Source organism: Neoarius graeffei, chromosome 8, assembly GCF_027579695.1.
Source record: "Neoarius graeffei isolate fNeoGra1 chromosome 8, fNeoGra1.pri, whole genome shotgun sequence".
Taxonomy (NCBI): Eukaryota; Metazoa; Chordata; class Actinopteri; order Siluriformes; family Ariidae; genus Neoarius; species Neoarius graeffei.
The window spans coordinates 85685714-85708944 of NC_083576.1; the positions used below are offsets into that span (position 1 = coordinate 85685714).

Here is a 23231-nt window from a genome sequence, read left to right on the forward strand (position 1 = left end):
CTTCTAGGCAAACTTTTTTCACTTTCTGCAGAATGTTGTTCCGTGAACATTCTGAGTTCGATGGTTGTGATGAAGTGCTCTGGTAACCCACGTAAGCCTCAAGGATGCTCGCAGATGCCTTCATGCTTGCAACGGGTGAATTCATCCAGTGCTTGACCCATGGCAATTTTCAACATGACAAAACCTTTCTGGGTTGGAAGCCATGCCTTCCCAGGTGTTAAGGTAGCTCCCAATGGAATGGCCTGGAAGATGTGCCGGCTGGCCCCTGGAAGGCTCAAAATCATCTACCAGTGTCTACCATGAAGTGATTCCGGCTACGTGAGACCTTAGCTGAAGTGGTGTTTTAACATTCAAGCTCTTGAAACACTTGAAAAAATTTTTTGGGTAGATACAGTTATGAGTTAGCTCACCTATTGGTTCAGGAACTGGACAAAATGTTTCAAAAGATAGTCAATTAACCACCAAATTAATTCAGACAGGATGGTGGATTGTCAGCCGGTTTGATTTCCAATGGGCAAGTCTTGTTTTTTGTTTGGGGGGAGGGGACTTCTGAATATGATTTTACTCCAGGACTTGTGGTTGTCTAATCACTGGTTTACCTTCATCTACACAATCCCATATTATATATACAGCAAATCACCCTAGGGTTAGCGCTGTCACCACACGGAGTCTGGCTTTCTACATTCCCACACAGCATTACAGATTTTCTTAGCGATTAGCCACTTCTCACAGGGTTTAACTAGCCATCTGATTGGCTGTGGTCCATTCAGTGGCTTAGAGTTGTTTTTGGTAGCCGTGATCTCGGCCTGGTTAATGAAAGCCTACATTCTCTTTCCCTTTCTCTTGAAGTTAATAGTACAAAGAAATGCAGCTTGTCATGCCGCCAAGGAATGGAAAGCATAAACGGCTTTTGTCTTGAAGACTTCCCCATGTTGGAAAGCTTTAAAAAGGTTACACTTTAACCTCTGACTGATACTGGAGACTCCTTCCAGAACCTTCACTATATCAACACACATTTTATTAATTTGCGTTAACAGTGCTGGCGCAAATGCTTACTCTCACTTAGGATCTTTCTTCTTATTATTATTATTATTATTATTAGTACTAGTAGTATCCTAGCGTTTTTTAGGATGCTATTTCTCCCTCAGTTTTCAACCAGTCATCACCAAATTTCACATGAACAATCTCTCTGGGCTGAATTACGTTGCTATGACTTTTGGTGCTGATCTTGATCACTGATCTGGAATGATCCTTGAAAAACAGGATTTTTTTCAGTCGCTTATAACTGTCAATTTTCATGATATTTTTTTTTTCAATCGGCTTTCTTTTTTTTTTCTTCTTCTTCAGGGCGGCAGGCCGCAACTTTTCCTCACTAAGTGTCATTCTCTGTCTCTTACCGTTCCGGATCTATAGTGTACGGTGACCAGACGTCCCGGTTTGTACAAGTTAGCGCATATTACTGTCTGGTTTTAAATATTTTTGTTGAGTGTCTGCCGGAAACTCCTTGTAAGCGAGCTGTTATTATATTCGAATGCGTACGTTATTATAGAACACTATCTCCACCTGTGGCAAAACGTGCACTCGCATGACTTGGTTCTCTCCAAAGTTCCCGATTCTGAGTGGCTTGGTTTAGAGTGTCACGGTTGAGCTCTGACCAATTATAGATGTTCTCATGCCATCTTTTTCATTCGCGCTTCTTTTACCAGTTATCATTCCTTCGAAACACATTTTTTACAGTCCTTTTGTACTACATTTGACGTGACCGTAAAGTTTGAGTGTTTTGCTTTTGATGAGCGGGACAATTGGGGTTAAACCAGTTGTTTCAAGAAGAATTTGGATCCTTATGTGATCAGAGAGACATTCTTTTGTCATAAATCTCATGATGTGGTTTTGGAAGCTTTCAACTCTAATAACGCGAGGGTATAAATTCCAGGTTGGTATCTGGCACGGGATAACCCACTTCATGGAGGAGGAAAGACCTTCTTTAAACTTGACTGTATAAATTATTTTCAACTCTTCCAAGTTGCCTTGAGGCAGCACGGAAGATTAGGCTCATAAAACCACATGACTATGCCAAATGCAAATTCACGAGTGCATTAATATAACCCTGAAAAAATGAATCAACAGCACAAGGGTATAACATACGATGTCCATACTATGACATATTCTAATTAGCTCATCCAGCTGTAGGCCAGGCCAGATGATCTTATGCGATCACGCGTCGTTCATCTGTTCGTGATCCGTCCACAATTTACAAAAATCGCTACTTCTCCTACAGGATTCATCAGATTTTGATCAAATTCACATACAATGTTCCCCAGGTGGGCGTGCATAAAAATTGTCAAGATGGTGGCGTCATCCGTCATATTTACGATTTTATGGGTGTCTGAAATTTTTGGGTGAGTTGTCACATTAAACGCTGCTCTTCGTAAAATGCTGGGATGTTTTCACTGAAACTCACCCAAAAGACTCTAAAGACATTTTCCAAGAAGAATTGTTCACCAGGTGGCGTCACCTTCCATGGATGAGGCTACACAAGGGTCATATACAATTTCACAAAAGTCGCTACTCCTCCCACAGGATTGATCGTCTTTCAAACTCGCACACAACAACAGTGGCCGGTATGAGCTACAGCCTCATTGAGGCTTTTTTTTTTTCATTTTCTTAACCAGATAAAAAGGAAAGAATATCTACACCTAAATTGCATACTGTGTCACTGAAAAATCTTGACCTCTGTTGGAACTGTGAAATATACAACGTCTGTTAGTGCAAAAGTGTGAACATGAGGTTTTGGTTTTACTCGCAGGCTTTAAATCAGCTGCACTGAAACAGTAATGTCAGGATTATACTGCAGTGAAAAGCCACGTGACTGAGTTTTCGTTTTATTAATGGAGTTAGGAGAGGACACGATTTTCCACGATCACTCTGATCTCTCGTAGCGTTCCATGCCTGGGCCGCAGCACGAGGAGCTGTGTGATATTTCAAAGGCTTGTCTGGGCTTTTCTGTGAAGCTCAAGGAGCTCATAAATATTCCCATTGGCTCGGTGCAGGCCAAGTACCTGTTTAGCAGCCAGCGAGCCTGTTGACATAAATTATAACTCGGCCAACATAATGGCAGTGGGTCTGTCCTCAGAGCTGAATGATTATATTCAAGCTCTAATGACCCACCTGTGCCCACTTCAGTCCCTCTGAACACGCTGTCGGGATCGCACCATCACTTGGCTATATATGGTGCTCAGGTTTTTGTTATATAACTCTACTCTCCTGGTCATCAAGCTGCTTGAATGACTGTGTGGAGATGAATGGCTGGAATTGTGCCATTTGAACAAATTGGGTCAAATGACTGACTGACTGTCTGCAAGATATGGTTTAACCATAATGGTGATAACCAACAGGATGCTTTCAAATGGCCATTCCTAGAAGCAATGTCATGTGAGAAGGGTGGAAAAAAGTTAACAGTTAACAAGTGGCAAAATAGGAAAGAATTCACCTTATCCGGACTGCGCAAGTTTGAATATCAATGCCACAGCTGCCCATGGGCAAGAGTCCAGGACAGCAAACCTGGCTTTCTAGGAGAGAAAAGTTGATTCTTTCCACCATATGATCTGAGTGATATTACTGTTGTAGACAGTCTTGGCAGACTGTGAACTCGTGTATGCGGAAGATAGCAGTTAACATCGCATTCAAGCGTTTTCATCTGTGTACGCATGAGCAGTGGGTTGAAAAGATGTGATGGCAGATTTGCACACATTTCAGAGGAAGCATATTTTACCCTTGACCCTCCCCGGTGAAGGCACATCTTCCAGCGGGAAATGTTCTCTGATTCCATGCCTGGCCAGTGGACCCTCAGAGCCTTTGAGTTTGAATGAATGTTTTTCCACTTGTCACCCACTTTTCCAGGTTGATGCGACAGAAAGTGCCCATGTCCTAGTTTTCACTTTTCAACATGAGACCTAGTCAGAAGTTTCTGCTTGATGGATATTTGATTGGCAGCCAGGCAATCACCATTATCTTCTCCCCCAGTTTCTGCCTCATTGCACTTGAGCTTCCTGTGTGATGAGGTGGAGAGGAAGAACCAACAACAACAAAAAAAAAAAGAGGCAGCAAGGTCTGGAAAGCAAGGAGCTCACAAACGAGGAGAACAGATGTTTCCCAGATGTGGCCTGCGGCTGCAGGAGGGGACCCTCAAGCTGGCTGGGCTACACACTGGCTGCTTTGTTCACCTCCTCCTCCCCAATAGCCCTCTTCCTCTCCCAGGCCATGCTTCTGTCTCTCCACCGCTGGCCTTTGAAGTCAGGACGCGTCTCAGGAAGCAAGGAGCTGCAATCGATTTTCTTCCTGTATTAGAGCAGGAATGTGTGGACAACCCTCCCCCCTTGCTTTGCCTTCCCATCCCTTCCCTGTCCAAGTCCTCCATGTTGTTGATGAGCCGTGTCTTGGTGCCGCTTGGCCCACAAGGTCAGGGGCCCTACACCCTTACAGAACCAACAGCATTTCGGCAAAACCACCCACGGCAGCAGGTGTTTGGATACTAGAAGCTTGTGTCAGAGACTCTTTAGTGTCTTCATCTCATCTCATTATCTCTAGACGCTTTATCCTGTTCTACAGGGTCGCAGGCAAGCTGGAGCCTATCCCAGCTGACTACGGGCGAAAGGCAGGGTACACCCTGGACAAGTCGCCAGGTCATCACAGGGCTGACACATAGACACAGACAACCATTCACACTCACATTCACACCTACGGTTAATTTAGAGTCACCAGTTAACCTAACCTGCATGTCTTTGGACTGTGGGGGAAACCGGAGCACCCGGAGGAAACCCATGCGGACACGGGGAGAACATGCAAACTCCGCACAGAAAGGCCCTCGCCGGCCACGGGGCTCGAACCCAGACCTTCTTGCTGTGAGGCGACAGCGCTAACCACTACACCACCGTGCCGCCCTAGTGTCTTCATGTTTCAGGTTAATTGAGATGTCCACTGAACTTATGGACAATTTTTTTTCATAAAATATGACCAGTCAGGCTCACGACTAGCACAACAGAGAAGCGTTCGCCATACGGTTGCAAGGTTACAAGTGTGAATATCAAGATGATGCCACAGCCATATCAGGGTCCAAGAGAGCAAAATTCTCATGCTTTCAGGGTGGGAGGGATGACATGACGGTCAAAACATCGCTAACCAATCATGGGCATCTGTTTCATGATTTCGTGATTGTGGTAGAGGGCACTTGGCACGTTCACCAATTGCTCAGCTGCCCCATGATGTAGCATGAGAAAGGATGCAGTGGCTGGCTTCATGTTTCTCAGAGGAAGTGCATGTTAGCTTTTTGCTAGACAAGGCTGGGAATTAGCAAAGGTACAAACCGAGAAGAAATTGATGGTGCGGGGGATATGAGCAGTCAAACTGACCTCGTCAATTAAAATGATCAGATACTCTTCCATCCTTTCTAGCTTCCCTTAATGGTCTCGCATCTTCTCACTGTTCTTGTGTTTCTTCATTTTGCTGTCATTTAGGGTGCAGGTAGGCACGCAAGTGGGATCTCGGACTCTGGAGAGCGTCCCAGCACCAGAACAGGCTTGGCCTCCACCTTTACTCACACACAACACCAAGAGGAATCTGAAGAAGAGGAAACTCTGGAGCCAGGCATCACAGACTTGCAGAGGGAGCGCTCTGGATCTTCACCAGCATTGAGAAGCACACTGGAGCACATCGTTCAGCAACTGGACATTCTAACTCAGGTGAGCAGTTCAACTTTTCTTCTGTCCAGTGAACTTTATAAACCTGTCGGTGGTTTTAGAGATGTGCTTTCAACTCGGGGTCAAAGTACTTTTTCATAAAAATAAGCAAGAAAAAAAACAATTATAAAATTATATAAAAGGACTGTCAGAGACTAATGTAGTGACTTTAGGAGAAAGTTTCTTTCGCTTTTGAAATGTCTACTGAGTTTCAGGCTCTTCTCAAATTTCTCTTGCTAAGAACAATTGTAGTTCTTAGAACACCGTTTTGAGGGACTTTTTTAGTTCCTATCCCAGGGTAGATTCTCTCCCAGCACAAGAGGAACCATGAGTGATGCAAGTGTATGGTGATTGGCCTAGACTTAAAGTGCCATTCCACCATTGGATGTATTCTTTGGCATAAAATACAATATATTTTGACAACATATATAAATGGTATCACTAGACAGAGAAATCTTTTAGCTTCAAAATGATATATCAAACATAATTTTTTGACAACGACAAGTATATTAATTTTGCGACCAAAGTCACCTACCCTTTTAATTTCCGCGCGTGATGTCATCGGCAGGTTCCCCTTCTTGTGTACCACGTGATGTGTGACGTGGCACATATTATCAGCAATGGCGGATAGAACGCGATAAAAATAATACCAATAAATCTAGCTAATACCAATAAATCTAGCTAACTGAAAGATTTACTCAAAATTTTTCGCAATTTTTTTGGCCCCCATATACAGTACGAGGAGAAATGACTCTCTCACTTTGGGGGTTTCCTGGTCTAAAAATAGACTGACGTGGTACACAAGAAGGGGAACCTGCCGATGACATCACGTTTCACTACCGCGCGGAAATTAAAAGGGTAGGGGACTTTGGTCGCAAAATTAATATACTTGTCGTTGTCAAAAAATTATGTTTGATATATCATTTTGAAGCTAAAAGATTTCTCTGTCTAGTCATGTTGTCATAAAATATATTGTATTTTATGCCAAAGAATACATCCAATGGTGGAATGGCACTTTAAGTGTACATTGATTGGTCAAACAGAAGCCATTACAGCACCGACAATACGGTGCATCAGTTGCCCTCACTTTCATAAAACCTGATGCATTTGTGTTCGGGTGTTCCTTTTCACCAATAAATACATCCTGTAAAATTTTTTGACCATATTCAAAAGTCTAATGGTGGCACCATGAGGTTCATTTTTTGCCAAAAAAACGCTTATTTTATGTTTTCGCGTAAGGTTTGAATCACAACGTTGGACTCCATTTATTGATTTCTTGTGAGCCAGAGATCATGTTAAGAACCTTTGCAAGGGATTGAGAAGCATTAATGTGATCCATAATACATTTGTATTGTTTAAAAGTAGTTGAACAATGATTCAATGAACAGCTAAAACTCAAACTGTGCTTGATAATATATTTAGAATATGGACTAAAAATGTGGATCCAAGATATTTGGTATACTCTATAAGGTGCCATAATGTTTCATGAATAGTGATCGAAATTTTGTCATAAAATAGCAGCTTTTTCCATAACTTTGAGCTCCTGGTGCCACCATTACACTTTTGAATTGTGTCAAAATATTTCACCCAGTGTGTTTTCTTACCAAAAGGAACATAAAAACAAAAATGCATCATGATCGGAGGAACTTTTCATTTTTAGGGGGCAACTGATGCACCGTAACCGACAACCAGCGTTTTTAAAAATCTATGTAAACCGTTAGCCATGCAAACAACAGCCCTTAACGTTCGCATTAAAAAAATGAAAACCTGGAGAAATGGACCAACAGTGATGTCCAGGCTGAAATGCGACGGAGGAAATGCAGCACAATTTTGAGGCGTCAAAGCAAAATAAAAAAATCTTTCCTAGCATTTCCTGCTAACATCACACTCGCAAGCCAGCGTACGTCACTTCAGCGTTCCTGCTGGAGGTGCGAATTCAAACGGAAAAGAAAGCTCTTGAAGGTACAGTATGTAGTTCTCAGGGGAGATCCTCAGTGGGTAGTTCCTCTTGGTGAGTTTGGACTGTTTGGTCTGAATGCGCCTATTTATCAACCTTACGTACGCATAGTTCTAGATCAGTGGCGGCTGGTAGTCTTTCAAACAGGGGAGGCTGGTGGGTTATGATATTTCCAGATTTTAAAAGGAAAAAGAAAAAACATCAGTTTTGCCCATACTCTTGCCTCTGATCTGGCTGATTGTTGGCAGGGTCGCAAACTGTGAAATAACAGGTTCTTTTGGCTCATTAGCCTACTGTCCAATATACATGATGGTGGTGTTGGGGGGGGGGATATTTTAACATTTTATATTTTAAAATTGTGGCATGTTGTTTAAAAAGTGATCATTATTGAAAGCAGCTCTTTGTCAGGAACCTCAGCATTCAATGACACTTTCCCTATATTTTACTTATTTTGACTGAGAAATGTTTTATTGACAATTTTGATAACCCTTCACTTTTAATCCAGGTCTGTAGTGTGAAATGTTCTCGGCTGTGTTTTTGTTTAAAAATGTTTTCCAAATCGTAGCTGTGTTTAATTCATATCCAGAAAAATATATATTCCAATATAATATACTCAGCATAAACATTTTAAATAGATTCTATATTTTTGGTCCATCCATGACATACTACTAAAGTAGCCTATTTACTGTTGTTGATGTGGGTCACTTGCTGTTAGCCAATTCACTTTCTCGTACCAGGAGAGCTGAAAGGAACGAGTATTATTCCCTACCTTTTTCACCAAGTCAGTTTGAGGCGTTGGTCTACCCTGCTCTTTAATTTTAATTTTTTCCTCAAAAGGAAGACTGGCAAATGGCTTCGCCAAAATTAAATCAGCAATGCTCGGCATCCGTGTGCAGCTTTCTTGCTAGCTGACTAGCCCCCTCAAGTTCAAGTTCAGTCACTCAAATAAACGACATTTCTGGAACTAAGATAGCAAACTTATAACAACACTATATTTACACTTTATTTACAATGAAAATATATACAAACTAAAAAAGCTGGTAAAAACCGGATGTAATGAATGAAATCGAAATGTAAGCCGATCTCTTACAATACACCACAGCACTTGCGAATCCGCATGGGACTGAACTGAGATTCACCGCTGCCTGTCTATATTTGAAACGAGCTGTCAATCAAAGAAAATATCCGGCCGCTTTCACCAATCACCAGTCTCCTCCTCGCGGAAACTGCCATGTCCCTCCCATGTGAGGCTCGGAGTCCGTGGGCGGGCATTTTCGCAGTATTTGTCCAATAACCGTCTTGCATTTTGAGATTGAAAAGCTCATAGCTCCCAATGCCATTGAAGTCCACTGAGGCTGGGAGTCCGTGAGACTCCGTGGGCGGGCATTTTCGCAGTATTTGTCCAATAACCGTCTTGCCTTTTGAGATTGAAAGCGCAGAGCTCCCAATGCCGTTGAAGTGCACTGAGGCTGGGCTGCATCACGCTGTCACGAGGGGGAAAAACTCACGCACACATTAGGCGAACTGGGGAAAGTTATAACGGAATGATTTCGCACTGTAGTTGGGTTGAGCACATATATTTCTATGATTCGATGTTCGTCATTTTTAGAGGAGGCTGAGCCTCCCTCGTTGTCTTCGAGCAATCGGCCGTGTTCTAGATTCAAATGAGTATCTGTACCACAGTGCCTTGTAACATTATGCATCAGGGCAATAAATCCCAGGTTGTGGATGATTCTAGATTCAGATTAACAACTGTTCTGCACTGTCTGGTGAAAAAAAAGACAGTGGGCCATATAGGTTATGATGCACGTCTGTGTGCACAGTACAGTGCAAAAGTCTTGGCACCTTCCCCCCCATACAAACTTTGTTATAGAGTTCTATTTTATGACTTCTACATTATTGAGTCAAAACATTACAAAACGTTTCAGAGTTCCACCGTTTGTTTTCCAGCACAAAATTAAATGTTACAGAAAAGAAAGGTTTGTATCTGAGCAGCATATTCCATAAGAGAGCACGATCCAGATTAAAAAAGAAAACATAATGAAGGCTACTGGTGCAAAAGTTTTGGTGCAAAATGAAGAAGCGAGTGTGACCGTCAAAGTGTCCAGAAGAACTGCGGCTGGTTCTGGAAGATGCTCAGGAAAACCTACAGCTCATTTCCACATAAAACTGACCTCACTGGACCTCAGACTAGTTTTTTTTTTTTTTTTAAAGCAAAGAGTCGTCTCGCACCAAATATTGACTTTGTTTCATTTATTATGGCTCACTGATTACTGTTTATAGTATTTTTTTTTAATGTTGAAACATTTAATTTCATTATTTTTAAACCATTTCTGGTCTCTAGCATTTCTTTACGTAATATATATAAAATTTATCTATTTATTCTCTCCACATTCACTGGATATGAGCAACTGCACGCTCTGATTGGCTACTCTACTACTAGGCTATCAGCTCATATACCATGAGTAGAGGAAAAACAAAATGGCAGAGCGTGTTGCTGAACCAACTGAGAATGAAATAAAAACTCCACTTGAAAACAAAACCCCCAAAAATACAAAAAATTACTTGTGACTGGTAATTACTAACACTTTTTTTTTTTTTTTCGTTTCCGGTTGAGAGTACGTCGTGCGTGTCTGGCTGCCGCTTCTCACCGGAGCTTTTTTGTTTTATTTTATTTCTTTTTCTATTTTTTTTTTGTTTGTGTGATTTGATGTTTGAGTGTTTTGTCCGCCGGTTGTGGTGTAGCTCCGGACCCAGTTTTGGGCGTCGGTTCCCTCCAGGCCTTGGTTCGCCGTGGGCGATGCCTGCGCTCCCAGCTATGGACTGCAGTGAGCTTGTTGCTCATTTTACATCGTGGTTGTCCAGCGCTCTGCGCTTTAACGCTTGGCGTGATGTTCCGAGCGATGTTGCTCGGTGGTGTCGCGGCGGCTGTGCAGGCGGGTTGGGACACACCAGCGCTCTGCGTGGCGGAGCTTCTCTGCTCGCTTTGTGGATTCATGGCGTGGTGTTCGAGCGATGTTGCTGGCGGCGGTGCTGGAGATGTGGGACTTGTTTTCTTGCGCCTTTTGGTGGGACTGTGGCTGCTACACCACGGGAATTACATCCTGACCCCTACTTGGTGGACTTTTTATTTTTTATTTATTTATTTTTTTATAATATATATATATATATATATATATATATATATATATATATATATATATATATATATATATTTTTTTTTTTCTTTCTTTGTCTATTATTGTAGAGCGTCCTTGGGTTTCTTGAAAGGCGCTATATAAATTTAACTATTATTATTATAAAAAAAAAGCAACAAAATATGGAATGAAAGTATTTGATGGCAAGAATATACAGGTATCTTTTTTTCATTTTTTCTAGAATTATTATTATTATTATTATTATCTCATTTTTCACAAATTGCTCCTGTCATTTCGCCAGTTTGTTTACATTCTAAGTGGAAATGATTTTGTCGGACGTTTTGTATAAAGTTTTTATTTCTTGAAGTTACAAAAAATGCTCCGTTTCTCAAAATCCAGTGAATGTGGAGAGAATAAAACAGTTATTCCACTCAATCTCGTCGTACATGGATTATAGACAACTCGGTGCTACGCGCCTCATCTGCTATCAGCTCATGTACGACTCGATTTATTTAGTTAATTATGTATACGGTAGTATTTTACAGTAACGCCTGAAATTTGTAACCAGAATCTTGGCTGGTTGCCCAAAAAGCCCCATTTTCGAGTGTTTAAAATGATCATTCATCCAAAGTCCTGGAGCACATGCCCATATTCCGCAGCTGTATTAAATTAGCGAGGTTTGAATTGATGTCGCTGATGTATGACACTAATTAGCATGAACTGCTTGTGCTTCAGACCGTGTCTGTACTGGAGGAGCGTCTCACGCTGACAGAGGACAAGCTGAGAGAGTGTCTAGACAACCAGGCTGTTATTCTGGAGCAGATGCAGCAGCAGGACGAGTCACACAAAGAGACGACAGGCGCTGTGGGTCCAGCAGTTTGACACGCGTCCCATCGCCAGCTTTCAGGGGTCAGTGACGACGTTCTGGGGTAGAAGAGACTCTCTCCTCTCTCTAAACCCTGAGGAAACTTTCTTCAGCTTCAAAACTCAAGGAAAACAGAAAGGAAGAAATGGAAGGAAGAGCAGGATGGAGGTCGGAGGGCAGTGAGGGGTTAGACCGAGGGGTGAGGGGTGTTTTTAAAAGGATCGTGGAGCAGTCTCTCCCAGAAATTCATTAAGTCCCTGCGGATGAGACAGCTGCAGCTAGGAAAACATCCCGGCCTTGTTTTGACAGCAGTGAGAGGCGGCATTCTTCACGACAGCCGCTCAGACGACACGTCAGGAGAGAGACAGACAGCTCTGTATCTCTCTCTCTCTCTCTGTGTCTTTCTCTTTCTTTCTTTCACTTTGTCCTTGTTTGTCCTCGTGTCTGTATTTTCAGTGTACATTTGTATTTTATAGAAATAAACGAGTGTCGTGAATGAAAGCAGTGTGTTTGCTGTGAAAGACTGTACTTGTTGTGTGTATGTGTGTATTGTGAAGCCAAGATTCCTCACAAACACCCAAAACTCTTATATTCTTAATTCTTACCATTTTTATAAAATAGACCCCATATCTATGCAAAGCATCGAACAAACTTATTAGGACTAAGTTTCCGTTTAAACGGAGTTTAGAGTTACATTTTAATGTTGCGCAACATCCGCAGAACCACTTAGTTCCTGTTCTCACGTTTATGTCCTGTTACACCAGCTATATAAGTCGGAAATTTGTAAGAAAACACTGATATTCTCTGAGATTATGAAGTCACACATTTGCGAGGAAAAAAAATCCCTCAAATTCCAAGATTAAAACGGAACTTTTTTGTTTTTGTTAAGGAACCAGATTTCTTCACTTCTTTGCAAGGTCGGTTTAACGTCATTGCGCTACAGACGCCATGGCTGAGCTGAGAGATATAGATAATGCAGTCTTTCCTCCTCAAACACACGATATAAAAGATTCTACTGTACATCTAGGAGACTTTTTCCATGGAATAAAAATGTGTTCCATTCCCTTCTACTTTGTCTTTATGACAACTTTGTAAAAAAAAAAACATGCTAGTCATATTAAAATATTTACAATTAAACATTGAAAACGTAACCTGTTAAAAAAGCTGGACTCAAAACGTTCAGTATTAACATGTGGGAGTACAACCCCGACTCCAAAAAAGTTGGGACAAAGTACAAATTGTAAATAAAAACAGAATGCAATGATGTGGAAGTTTCAAAATTCCATATTTTATTCAGAATAGAACATAGATGACATATCAAATGTTTAAACTGAGAAAATGTATCATTTAAAGAGAAAAATTAGGTGATTTTAAATTTCATGACAACAACACATCTCAAAAAAGTTGGGACAAGGCCATGTTTACCACTGTGAGACATCCCCTTTTCTCTTTACAACAGTCTGTAAACGTCTGGGGACTGAGGAGACAAGTTGCTCAAGTTTAGGGATAGGAATGTTAACCCATTCTTGTCTAATGTAGGATTCTAGTTGCTCAACTGTCTTAGGGCTTTTCTGTCGTATCTTCCGTTTTATGATGCGCCAAATGTTTTCTATGGGTGAAAGATCTGGACTGCAGGCTGGCCAGTTCAGTACCCGGACCCTTCTTCTACGCAGCCATGATGCTGTAATTGATGCAGTATGTGGTTTGGCATTGTCATGTTGGAAAATGCAAGGTCTTCCCTGAAAGAGACGTCGTCTGGATGGGAGCATATGTTGCTCTAGAACCTGGATATACCTTTCAGCATTGATGGTGTCTTTCCAGATGTGTAAGCTGCCCATGCCACACACAACCCCATACCATCAGAGATGCAGGCTTCTGAACTGAGCGCTGATAACAACTTGGGTCGTCCTTCTCCTCTTTAGTCCGAATGACACGGCGTCCCTGATTTCCATAAAGAACTTCAAATTTTGATTTGTCTGACCACAGAACAGTTTTCCACTTTGCCACAGTCCATTTTAAATGAGCCTTGGGCCAGAGAAGACGTCTGCGCTTCTGGATCGTGTTTAGATACGGCTTCTTCTTTGAACTATAGAGTTTTAGCTGGCAACGGCGGATGGCACGGTGAATTGTGTTCACAGATAATGTTCTCTGGAAATATTCCTGAGCCCATTTTGTGATTTCCAATACAGAAGCATGCCTGTATGTGATGCAGTGCCGTCTAAGGGCCCGAAGATCACGGGCACCCAGTATGGTTTTCCGGCCTTGACCCTTACGCACAGAGATTCTTCCAGATTCTCTAAATCTTTTGATGATATTATGCACTGTAGATGATGATATGTTCAAACTCTTTGCAATTTTACACTGTCGAACTCCTTTCTGATATTGCTCCACTATTTGTCGGCGCAGAATTAGGGGGATTGGTGATCCTCTTCCCATCTTTACTTCTGAGAGCCGCTGCCACTCCAAGATGCTCTTTTTATACCCAGTCATGTTAATGACCTATTGCCAATTGACCTAATGAGTTGCAATTTGGTCCTCCAGCTGTTCCTTTTTTGTACCTTTAACTTTTCCAGCCTCTTATTGCCCCTGTCCCAACTTTTTTGAGATGTGTTGCTGTCATGAAATTTCAAAATGTCTCACTTTCGACATTTGATATGTTGTCTATGTTCTATTGTGAATACAATATCAGTTTTTGAGATTTGTAAATTATTGCATTCCGTTTTTATTTACAATTTGTACTTTGTCCCAACTTTTTTTGGAATCGGGGTTATAGACTTCCGGGATTTCTAAGGCGCAAGGAACTGTGTTTTAATACGAGGTAAAAGTTGAAAAAGAGGATGGCAATGTTTACTTGGAATTCTGTTGAAAAGAGAAAGGTGTGATTTTTCTACAAGGTCCGAGGCAGTAACTGGTTGGGAGATGTACTTGTGTTTGGAGCAGTGTGTAAGGAAATTCCGGATGGTAGTAAGTTCTGGAGGAGAAGCGGCACAGACGGATAAACGATACGTAACATGGCCGCCAGGTTTGCTTTGTTAAATACAGAAGATTTTGAGAGAATTTTGAAAGAGAAAGACACGTTGAGCACCCGAAAGGAATGAATAGTAATAATATTGGCTGGCTTTTTTTCATGGTACATCAGATATATTCTCGTCAGCTAGCATGACATTGAACGAGTTGAAGACGAAAGAAAGCCAGCCAATATTATTTCAATAAAGCACATATACATTTTCAACTACCTTTCCCAGAATGCACTGCAACCAGGAAGCAGCAAAGCATGGTAGGGTGGTGGTGTTTTTTGTTTAGTTTTTTTTTTCTCCCCATTAATTTTCAATTTCTTAATTTTAGAATTTCTGACTTTTTAATCTTGGAATTTCTGAGGAGGATTTTCCCCCTCAGGATTTATAACTACAATCTTTTTTGTCGTAAATGAGGTGGGTTTTTTGTTTGTTTGCTTGTTTATGAATACCTATACTGGACCTAAGGCTCTAATACACTGTTGTACTCTTGATGTTAATAAAACAAGCAAAAAAAAAATTCTACCAAGCACCCATGAAATGTAAATGATATAAAGTTATTATTTAGCTTCCATGGTCCAATTAGTGAACTTATTTCACTGTATGTTTAAAAAAAAACATAGGAAAGTGAATGTTTCAAGATGAATGAATAAAGAAGTATCTTTACCTAATGCTTCTCAAGTGTAAACCCTACCAACTGGAGATCCCGAGTTCGAATCCTGATGATGCTGTGAGTCCGTGTGAGGAAAATTGTCTGTGCTGTCTGAATGGGAGGGGCATTCTCTCTCTCTTTTCCATTCCAGTCCTGGGCATTTATGAGCTCATGTATGTGGAAGAGGGCAGATATTACTAGGTGAAACTAGGTTTCACATATCAGGTGAAAATTCAAATTCAATCCAAATTGCTTGAAACTCTCATTGAATTCCGAATTGAATGCAGAGCAACATACTTTTTACAGAATTAAAATGCATTTATCCGTTCTTCAGATATTACAAATCAAAGATTGAAGAAACGGCTTAATTTTTACAAAACGGCCGTAATATTCTGCATGAGGATCACATGGTCCAAAACGGGCCTCGTTAACCAATGAGATCAAATGTTTATTCTTCATAACTTTTCTATTTTTCAAGATATTTACATGGAAATATGTTGGCAGGCACATAGACGGTTGGATACGGAATACAAAGTTTGAAAAATTAGTAAAAACAAATTATGCAAATTTGTATTTAATTAGTATTATTTATGCTAATTTGGTATAACCGTTAAATCGGTACACTCAATAAAAAAGTAATAAAAGATTATTTCTAATCCACTCTTTGTGCACTATAGGCCTTTGTATTTCTCAAAAGTAGGGCCTACTAGCGTTTATATGAAAGAATATAAATGATTATTTTGATTAATATTCACAGCTTTGGTGGCACGGTGGTGTAGTGGTTAGCGCTGTCGCCTCACAGCAAGAAGGTCCGGGTTCGAGCCCCGGGGCCGGCGAGGGCCTTTCTGTGCGGAGTTTGCATGTTCTCCCTGTGTCCGCGTGGGTTTCCTCCGGGTGCTCCGGTTTCCCCCACAGTCCAAAGACATGCAGGTTAGGTTAACTGGTGACTCTAAATTGACCGTAGGTGTGAATGTGAGTGTGAATGGTTGTCTGTGTCTATGTGTCAGCCCTGTGATGACCTGGTGACTTGTCCAGGGTGTACCCCGCCTTTCGCCTGTAGTCAGCTGGGATAGGCTCCAGCTTGCCTGCGACCCTGTAGAACAGGATAAAGCGGCTAGAGATGATGAGATGAGATGAGATGAGATTCACAGCTTTCAAGGCGAAGCTCGAAAAAAACTCTGATCCACATCCAATAAACAATTCACATTAACTGAACTGAAATCAACACTCGTGTTTCTGACTTCTGTTTTTTTATTTAAAATCTCATTCCGACCACTAAGATCTCAATATTTTTCATCAAAACAGCTCCAGTTATATTCTGAAATAGTTATTTATTTACAGGAATCAGTTCATTTTGAAAAAATAAGTAGGTAAAGCTCTGAAAACTCACTTCAAAGTCTCCCGTGAATCAGAACATCAAAACTAGCGGACGGAAAATATTTGCTGAATCCTTCATCAGAAACAGTGAGAGCTGTTTTAGAGAGCATCCCTAGAAAAGTGATCTGATTGATATTGACGAGTAATCCAGTAGGAAACCGATCAGGAGAGAGAGAGAGACTGACCGCTTTCCCGTGACTCAAAAAGAAAAGAAACGCACCGGCAGTTTCCCGACGTCCCGCGAGCAGAGTTTTTACTCTGTTGTACCGACTTCAACCTGCCGTTACTCCCAAAGTACTGAACAGATCTAAACCAGATACATTTCTTTGGAAAGCCGAGATTATAAGATCTTTAATGATCATATTCACGATAGAAAATATTCAAGAGTGAAGCAATGACAGATTTGGAAACTTAGATGAGCGTCTGCATGGACAATTTTCACAGCACGGCCAGTGAGCGTCTGATACGCCCGATATTACGTTCCTGAGTGTGTTCCACAGCCCTGTGATGCAGCAGTTTGAATAAGACGTGTTCGGCAGGCTTCATGTGTCTCAGATGGTGGGTTGGAATCACACAAGAATAAATTGGAGAGCAATAATTAAATAAATAAATAAATAAGAGATGTATCTGATCGTTTCAGAGTACATGGAGATAGTTAAAAGTGGTGACCTGAAGTGCCACTGTGAAACAAAACAACCAGTTAAAATTCTTATTTATAGCCATAAACGAATAATTTTATGAAGTAGGAACTTCACAGATTTTACTCTGAGAAAGAAATTTTCCCCAAAACTAGTTGCAATGTGCACTTCCTCTCTTTGGTGTTTTGAAAATCTGTGTGCTTCTATAGGGTTTAATTTTGTTTGTTTGTTTGTTTGTTTGTATTTTTATTTCTGTAAAGTGCATAAAAATGATGGTGTAATGATGTAATGATTCCAAAATGAGGCGTGTGTTCAGGCCAAAAACAAAGAGCGAGAAAGATAAACAGACCGAGTTGTTGTTGTGTGCGGAGACTCTCTCGGCCGTGTTTACTCTCTCCTCCAGCTGTGTGGCTTTCCTCTGTTCTCGAGGTCAAGCGGAAGTGGGGAGAGCAGAAGCACAAAAGTTTTTGCACCTCGTGTTTCTTTTGGGTACCACATCCTTCCCTGTTCTTGCTCTTCACACGTCACTCTCTGAACCTCTCAGACCTGAAAACAAGCAAACAAACATCCGAGAAGTGTTTTATTTTTTTTATTTTAGAACAACTTTGCAACCGTCATTCAAATTCGTGAGCTAAATCAAGCTTGAATCAAAGTGTGCAGCAAAGAAAAAAAAACAAGAATTGTTTGTATTCTTCTTCGGAGATGTTCGCTAGAACATTTGGACGTTTCCCATTTGCGTTTTTGTTTTGTTTTGCGTGAACGAGCTTTTGCAGTTCTTAACATAAGAACAAACACTCAGCATGTGACTCCACACACACACACACACACACAGAGAGAGAGAGCACAGGTGTGCTCCATGACCTCCTTGCTCCTTGTGGTGCATGAATGGAGAAACCAAACGTTGCTTCCAAACATCTGGCAGATCCATGAGCACTGGGTTCGCAAACCAGCGGTGGATGATGAACGTGAAAATAACAGTTTGCATGCATGTAGCAATTATCACGGTCAGAACAACTCCGTAATACTTCTGCATCAATCAAGTTTCGTAAATGTAAAACACAAGAAAATACACGCCTTCACATCTTAAACGTGACCTTAGAAGCAAGTAGCTTGTCATTTTCTCGTTCATTTTATTTTACCGGTCATTATCTCAACGATATGTTGTTTGTGAAGCCGTTACGTTCATATGGTTTTATGTGAATTCCTAAGGAGTTAAATATTAGCAACAAGAAAACATTATTTTGTCAACAAATCCAAAACAAATCGAAACTTTAAGAGTCACGATAAATTACAATGAATTTTCTTTGCGTTGTCTGAAAGCGATAATTTTTAACTTAACTTTATATATATACAACCCCGATTCCAAAAAAGTTGGGACAAAGTACAAATTGTAAATAAAAACGGAATGCAATAATTTACAAATCTCAAAAACTGATATTGTATTCACAATAGAACATAGACAACATATCAAATGTCGAAAGTGAGACATTTTGAAATTTCATGCCAAATATTGGCTCATTTGAAATTTCATGACAGCAACACATCTCAAAAAAGTTGGGACAGGGGCAATAAGAGGCTGGAAAAGTTAAAGGTACAAAAAAGGAACAGCTGGAGGACCAAATTGCAACTCATTAGGTCAATTGGCAATAGGTCATTAACATGACTGGATATAAAAAGAGCATCTTGGAGTGGCAGCGGCTCTCAGAAGTAAAGATGGGAAGAGGATCACCAATCCCCCTAATTCTGCGCCGACAAATAGTGGAGCAATATCAGAAAGGAGTTCGACAGTGTAAAATTGCAAAGAGTTTGAACATATCATCATCTACAGTGCATAATATCATCAAAAGATTCAGAGAATCTGGAAGAATCTCTGTGCGTAAGGGTCAAGGCCGGAAAACCATACTGGTGCCCGTGATCTTCGGGCCCTTAGACGGCAGTGCGTCACATGCAGGCATGCTTCTGTATTGGAAATCACAAAATGGGCTCAGGAATATTTCCAGAGAACATTATCTGTGAACACAATTCACCGTGCCATCCGCCGTTGCCAGCTAAAACTCTATAGTTCAAAGAAGAAGCCGTATCTAAACATGATCCAGAAGCGCAGACGTCTTCTCTGGGCCAAGGCTCATTTAAAATGGACTGTGGCAAAGTGGAAAACTGTTCTGTGGTCAGACGAATCAAAATTTGAAGTTCTTTATGGAAATCAGGGACGCCGTGTCATTCGGACTAAAGAGGAGAAGGACGACCCAAGTTGTTATCAGCGCTCAGTTCAGAAGCCTGCATCTCTGATGGTATGGGGTTGCATTAGTGCGTGTGGCATGGGCAGCTTACACATCTGGAAAGACACCATCAATGCTGAAAGGTATATCCAGGTTCTAGAGCAACATATGCTCCCGTCCAGACGACGTCTCTTTCAGGGAAGACCTTGCATTTTCCAACATGACAATGCCAAACCACATACTGCATCAATTACAGCATCATGGCTGCGTAGAAGAAGGGTCCGGGTACTGAACTGGCCAGCCTGCAGTCCAGATCTTTCACCCATAGAAAACATTTGGCGCATCATAAAACGGAAGATATGACAAAAAAGACCTAAGACAGTTGAGCAACTAGAATCCTACATTAGACAAGAATGGGTTAACATTCCTATCCCTAAACTTGAGCAACTTGTCTCCTCAGTCCCCAGACGTTTACAGACTGTTGTAAAGAGAAAAGGGGATGTCTCACAGTGGGAAACATGGCCTTGTCCCAACTTTTTTGAGATGTGTTGTTGTCATGAAATTTAAAATCACCTAATTTTTCTCTTTAAATGATACATTTTCTCAGTTTAAACATTTGATATGTCATCTATGTTCTATTCTGAATAAAATATGGAATTTTGAAACTTCCACATCGTTGCATTCCGTTTTTATTGACAATTTGTACTTTGTCCCAACTTTTTTGGAATCGGGGTTGTGTATATATATACAGACCTCCGAGCCTTTACGAATTTTGCATCCACGTTTTTTGGAGTTTTGTTGCTATGAGATTTTGCGTATTTTTGAAAGTGAAAAGTCTCAGCAAATGAGTGAATTGGCGTCTAAATTTGGAACGTGTAACGGTGGTGGAAAAGTTCAGTTGCAAACTTGCGATGCTGGAGGTTCTTTACATAAAGGTTAAATAAATAAATAAATGTCTCGTTACGGAAAATGAGCACTGAAACATCGGTGACGTGAGGAAAGTGCGATAGGAGGAAGCGGTGTTCAATTTTTGCACTGTAACACCTGCACCCTGAAGACACGCTCAGGTGTTCCCCGGCTTCTCGAAGAAAGGGTGAGACAAAAATAGAACCGAGTGGAAAAGAGTTCAAAGCCGTGTATCCAGGTGTAAAGGGATGCGGGTTGTGTTCGTGTCGCCGTGAACGAACGTTGAGCACATACTGATGTTAAATTTACATTTCAGATGGAAAACACCACCGAACTTTTCTTTTTCTGTCGTACCCTCTGTAGCATGGATGGAGTCTCCATCCAACACCCAGCTCTGTGTGTGTGTGTGTGTGTGTGTGTGTGTGTGTGTGTGTGTGTGTGTGTGTGTGTGTGTGTGTGTAAAACACTACTTTTTCATTCCTCTTCCTCTCTTATCTCCAGCTCCGTTTTCCCTCGCTTTGAAGTTGAGTAAATTCTCTGACCCCAAGTATCCTTTGGGTTCCTTTGATTGTATGACACTAAGAACCTGTTTTGCTTCCTGAAAGGAGAGACGGCTCCGGTACAAAAGACGTTTAGCTAGGATAACAAAGGACGGGTTTTGTGTGTGTGCACTCCTACTTGCAACATATTGAGGACCATAACACATTTTGAACCAAAAGTTAGGACATTTTTAGCAAAGTCAAGTCATTTTTTCTGGTCCTCACTTCTTCAAAGGGCTGTTTGAGGGTTAAGACTTAAATCTGGGGTTCAGGTTAGAATGAGGTTTAGGTTTGGGTAAAAGTTGGGATTCGGCATTTAGTTGTGATGGTTAAAGGAGAACTGAAGGCAGTTTTTTTATTATCAAAATTCTATCTCATTTTATTAAATATCGGAATGCATGTTTGATCGCTATTTTGTCGCTGCTATAGCAAGTTCTGAGTGTTTGAAATATGCTCTGTAATATATCAGTCCATATGTCAAAGCAACGGCCGTAAACGAGATTCGTTGAGACCTGTGCGAGACGTCGTAGGACGGAAGTAAAACGTACAGCGGAAATCAAAGTGACCGACATCTGCCAACGTTCCCTGTGTCCGAAATCACTCACTCGTTCACTACTCCCTACTCCCTATATAGGGAATTACTGTATAGAGGACTATACAGTGAGCTCATTGGTAAAAAGAAAAAACACTTTCGGACACTAGTCCGTCACGCTGGTATTTACGTCATTACTGTCGCACAATTAAAACGTGCCAGATCAGTCGGCTGGTGGGTTTCAAAATAATAAATACATGCGTGTGTTTTTGTGATAAATCCATATTATACTGAGCGCATTTCTCACATTAATCAATACAGAGTACCTGCAGCTTTCAGTTCTTTTAAATCAAGGCTGAATACTTTCTTCTTTGCCGCTGACTTTATTTGAGACTTTTAATTTGATTTCTTTCAGCACGACCGCAGTGCATGATGGGATATATTGCTTTGGTTAGTGACCATCGTTGTACACTACTTTTTGTGACGCATTGTGGGATACTTTTCAGTGCACTATATAGGGTGTAAATAATCCTCACTAAGGTTTCGGACAGCACTACAAAATGGCGTCTTCACTATATAGTGAGTAGGGAGCGATTTTGGACACAGGGGTTGTCAAAAGACGCGCGTGCCCTCTTTCGAATGCTGATGTAATCAAGCCGGAAGTTTTGTTTGTTTTGATAGCGATCAGGAAAGTTTGAAAAAAGTCGGCAGTAATCGTCATTTAAACTCGTTTTTGTGCAATACTTCGTTTGGAAAACAGTTTTCAAAATGGCGGCACTGACACCTGGCTGACACTTCTTCACGTTTCGAAGTCTCGCACAAGTCTCGTGAAGATCGCGTGGATAAGCGACGCTTGCCGTGGACCAAACGAACTAAATTCAACACGGCTAAAAACCGAACAGGCCGATAAGTATAATATCTCATCTCATCGCATTATCTGTAGCCGCTTTATCCTGTTCTATAGGGTCACAGGCAAGCTGGATCCTATCCCAGCTGACTACGGGCGAAAGGCGGGGTACACCCTGGACAAGTCGCCAGGTCATCACAGGGCTGACACATAGACACAGACAACCATTCACACTCACATTCACACCTACGCTCAATTTAGAGTCACCAGTTAACCTAACCTGCATGTCTTTGGACTGTGGGGGAAACCGGAGCACCCGGAGGAAGCCCACGTGGACAACATGCAAACTCCGCACAGAAAGGCCCTCGCCAGCCACAGGGCTCGAACCCGGACCTTCTTGCTGTGAGGCGACAGCGCTAACCACTACACCACCGTGCCGCCCTAAGTATAATATTTAATTGCAATTAGTTGCCAGTACGAGTCACGATACAAAGTTACTAAAACCGAAAACGTCATTGAATAACACGTTAATTAAGAAATAAAGCAAGTTTAAAAATGACATCAGTTCTCCTTTAAGGTTAGGGTAAGGGACTAGGAAATGCATCATGTCAGTGAGTCCCCACAACGTAGTTTTACATGAATGTGTGTGTGTTGGCTGATGTTTGGGATGTGACCTTCCTTTACAAGCATGTGGTGAGAATTTTTTGATGTTCAAATGAACAAATCTGGGTGGTGTAAGAGGAATAAAACACTTAGGGATCATGCTATTCTTGGAAACTCATCAACAGCGTGGTGAGATGAAGCGGAGCTACT

At 41.3% G+C, this 23231-nt stretch overlaps 1 protein-coding gene across 1 annotated transcript in view; it reads left to right on the forward strand.

Moving 5' to 3' along the window:
* poc1b (POC1 centriolar protein B) overlaps positions 1-12885 on the forward strand; it is a 112336-nt gene extending 99451 nt beyond the window's left edge. Inside the window, exons 11-12 of the mRNA XM_060928413.1 lie at positions 5514-5738; positions 11565-12885. Coding sequence (XP_060784396.1) covers positions 5514-5738; positions 11565-11711 — 372 coding nt within the window. The 3' untranslated portion in view covers positions 11712-12885. The remainder of the gene's footprint in view (positions 1-5513; positions 5739-11564) is intronic.
* Positions 12886-23231: the final 10346 nt, after the last annotated feature.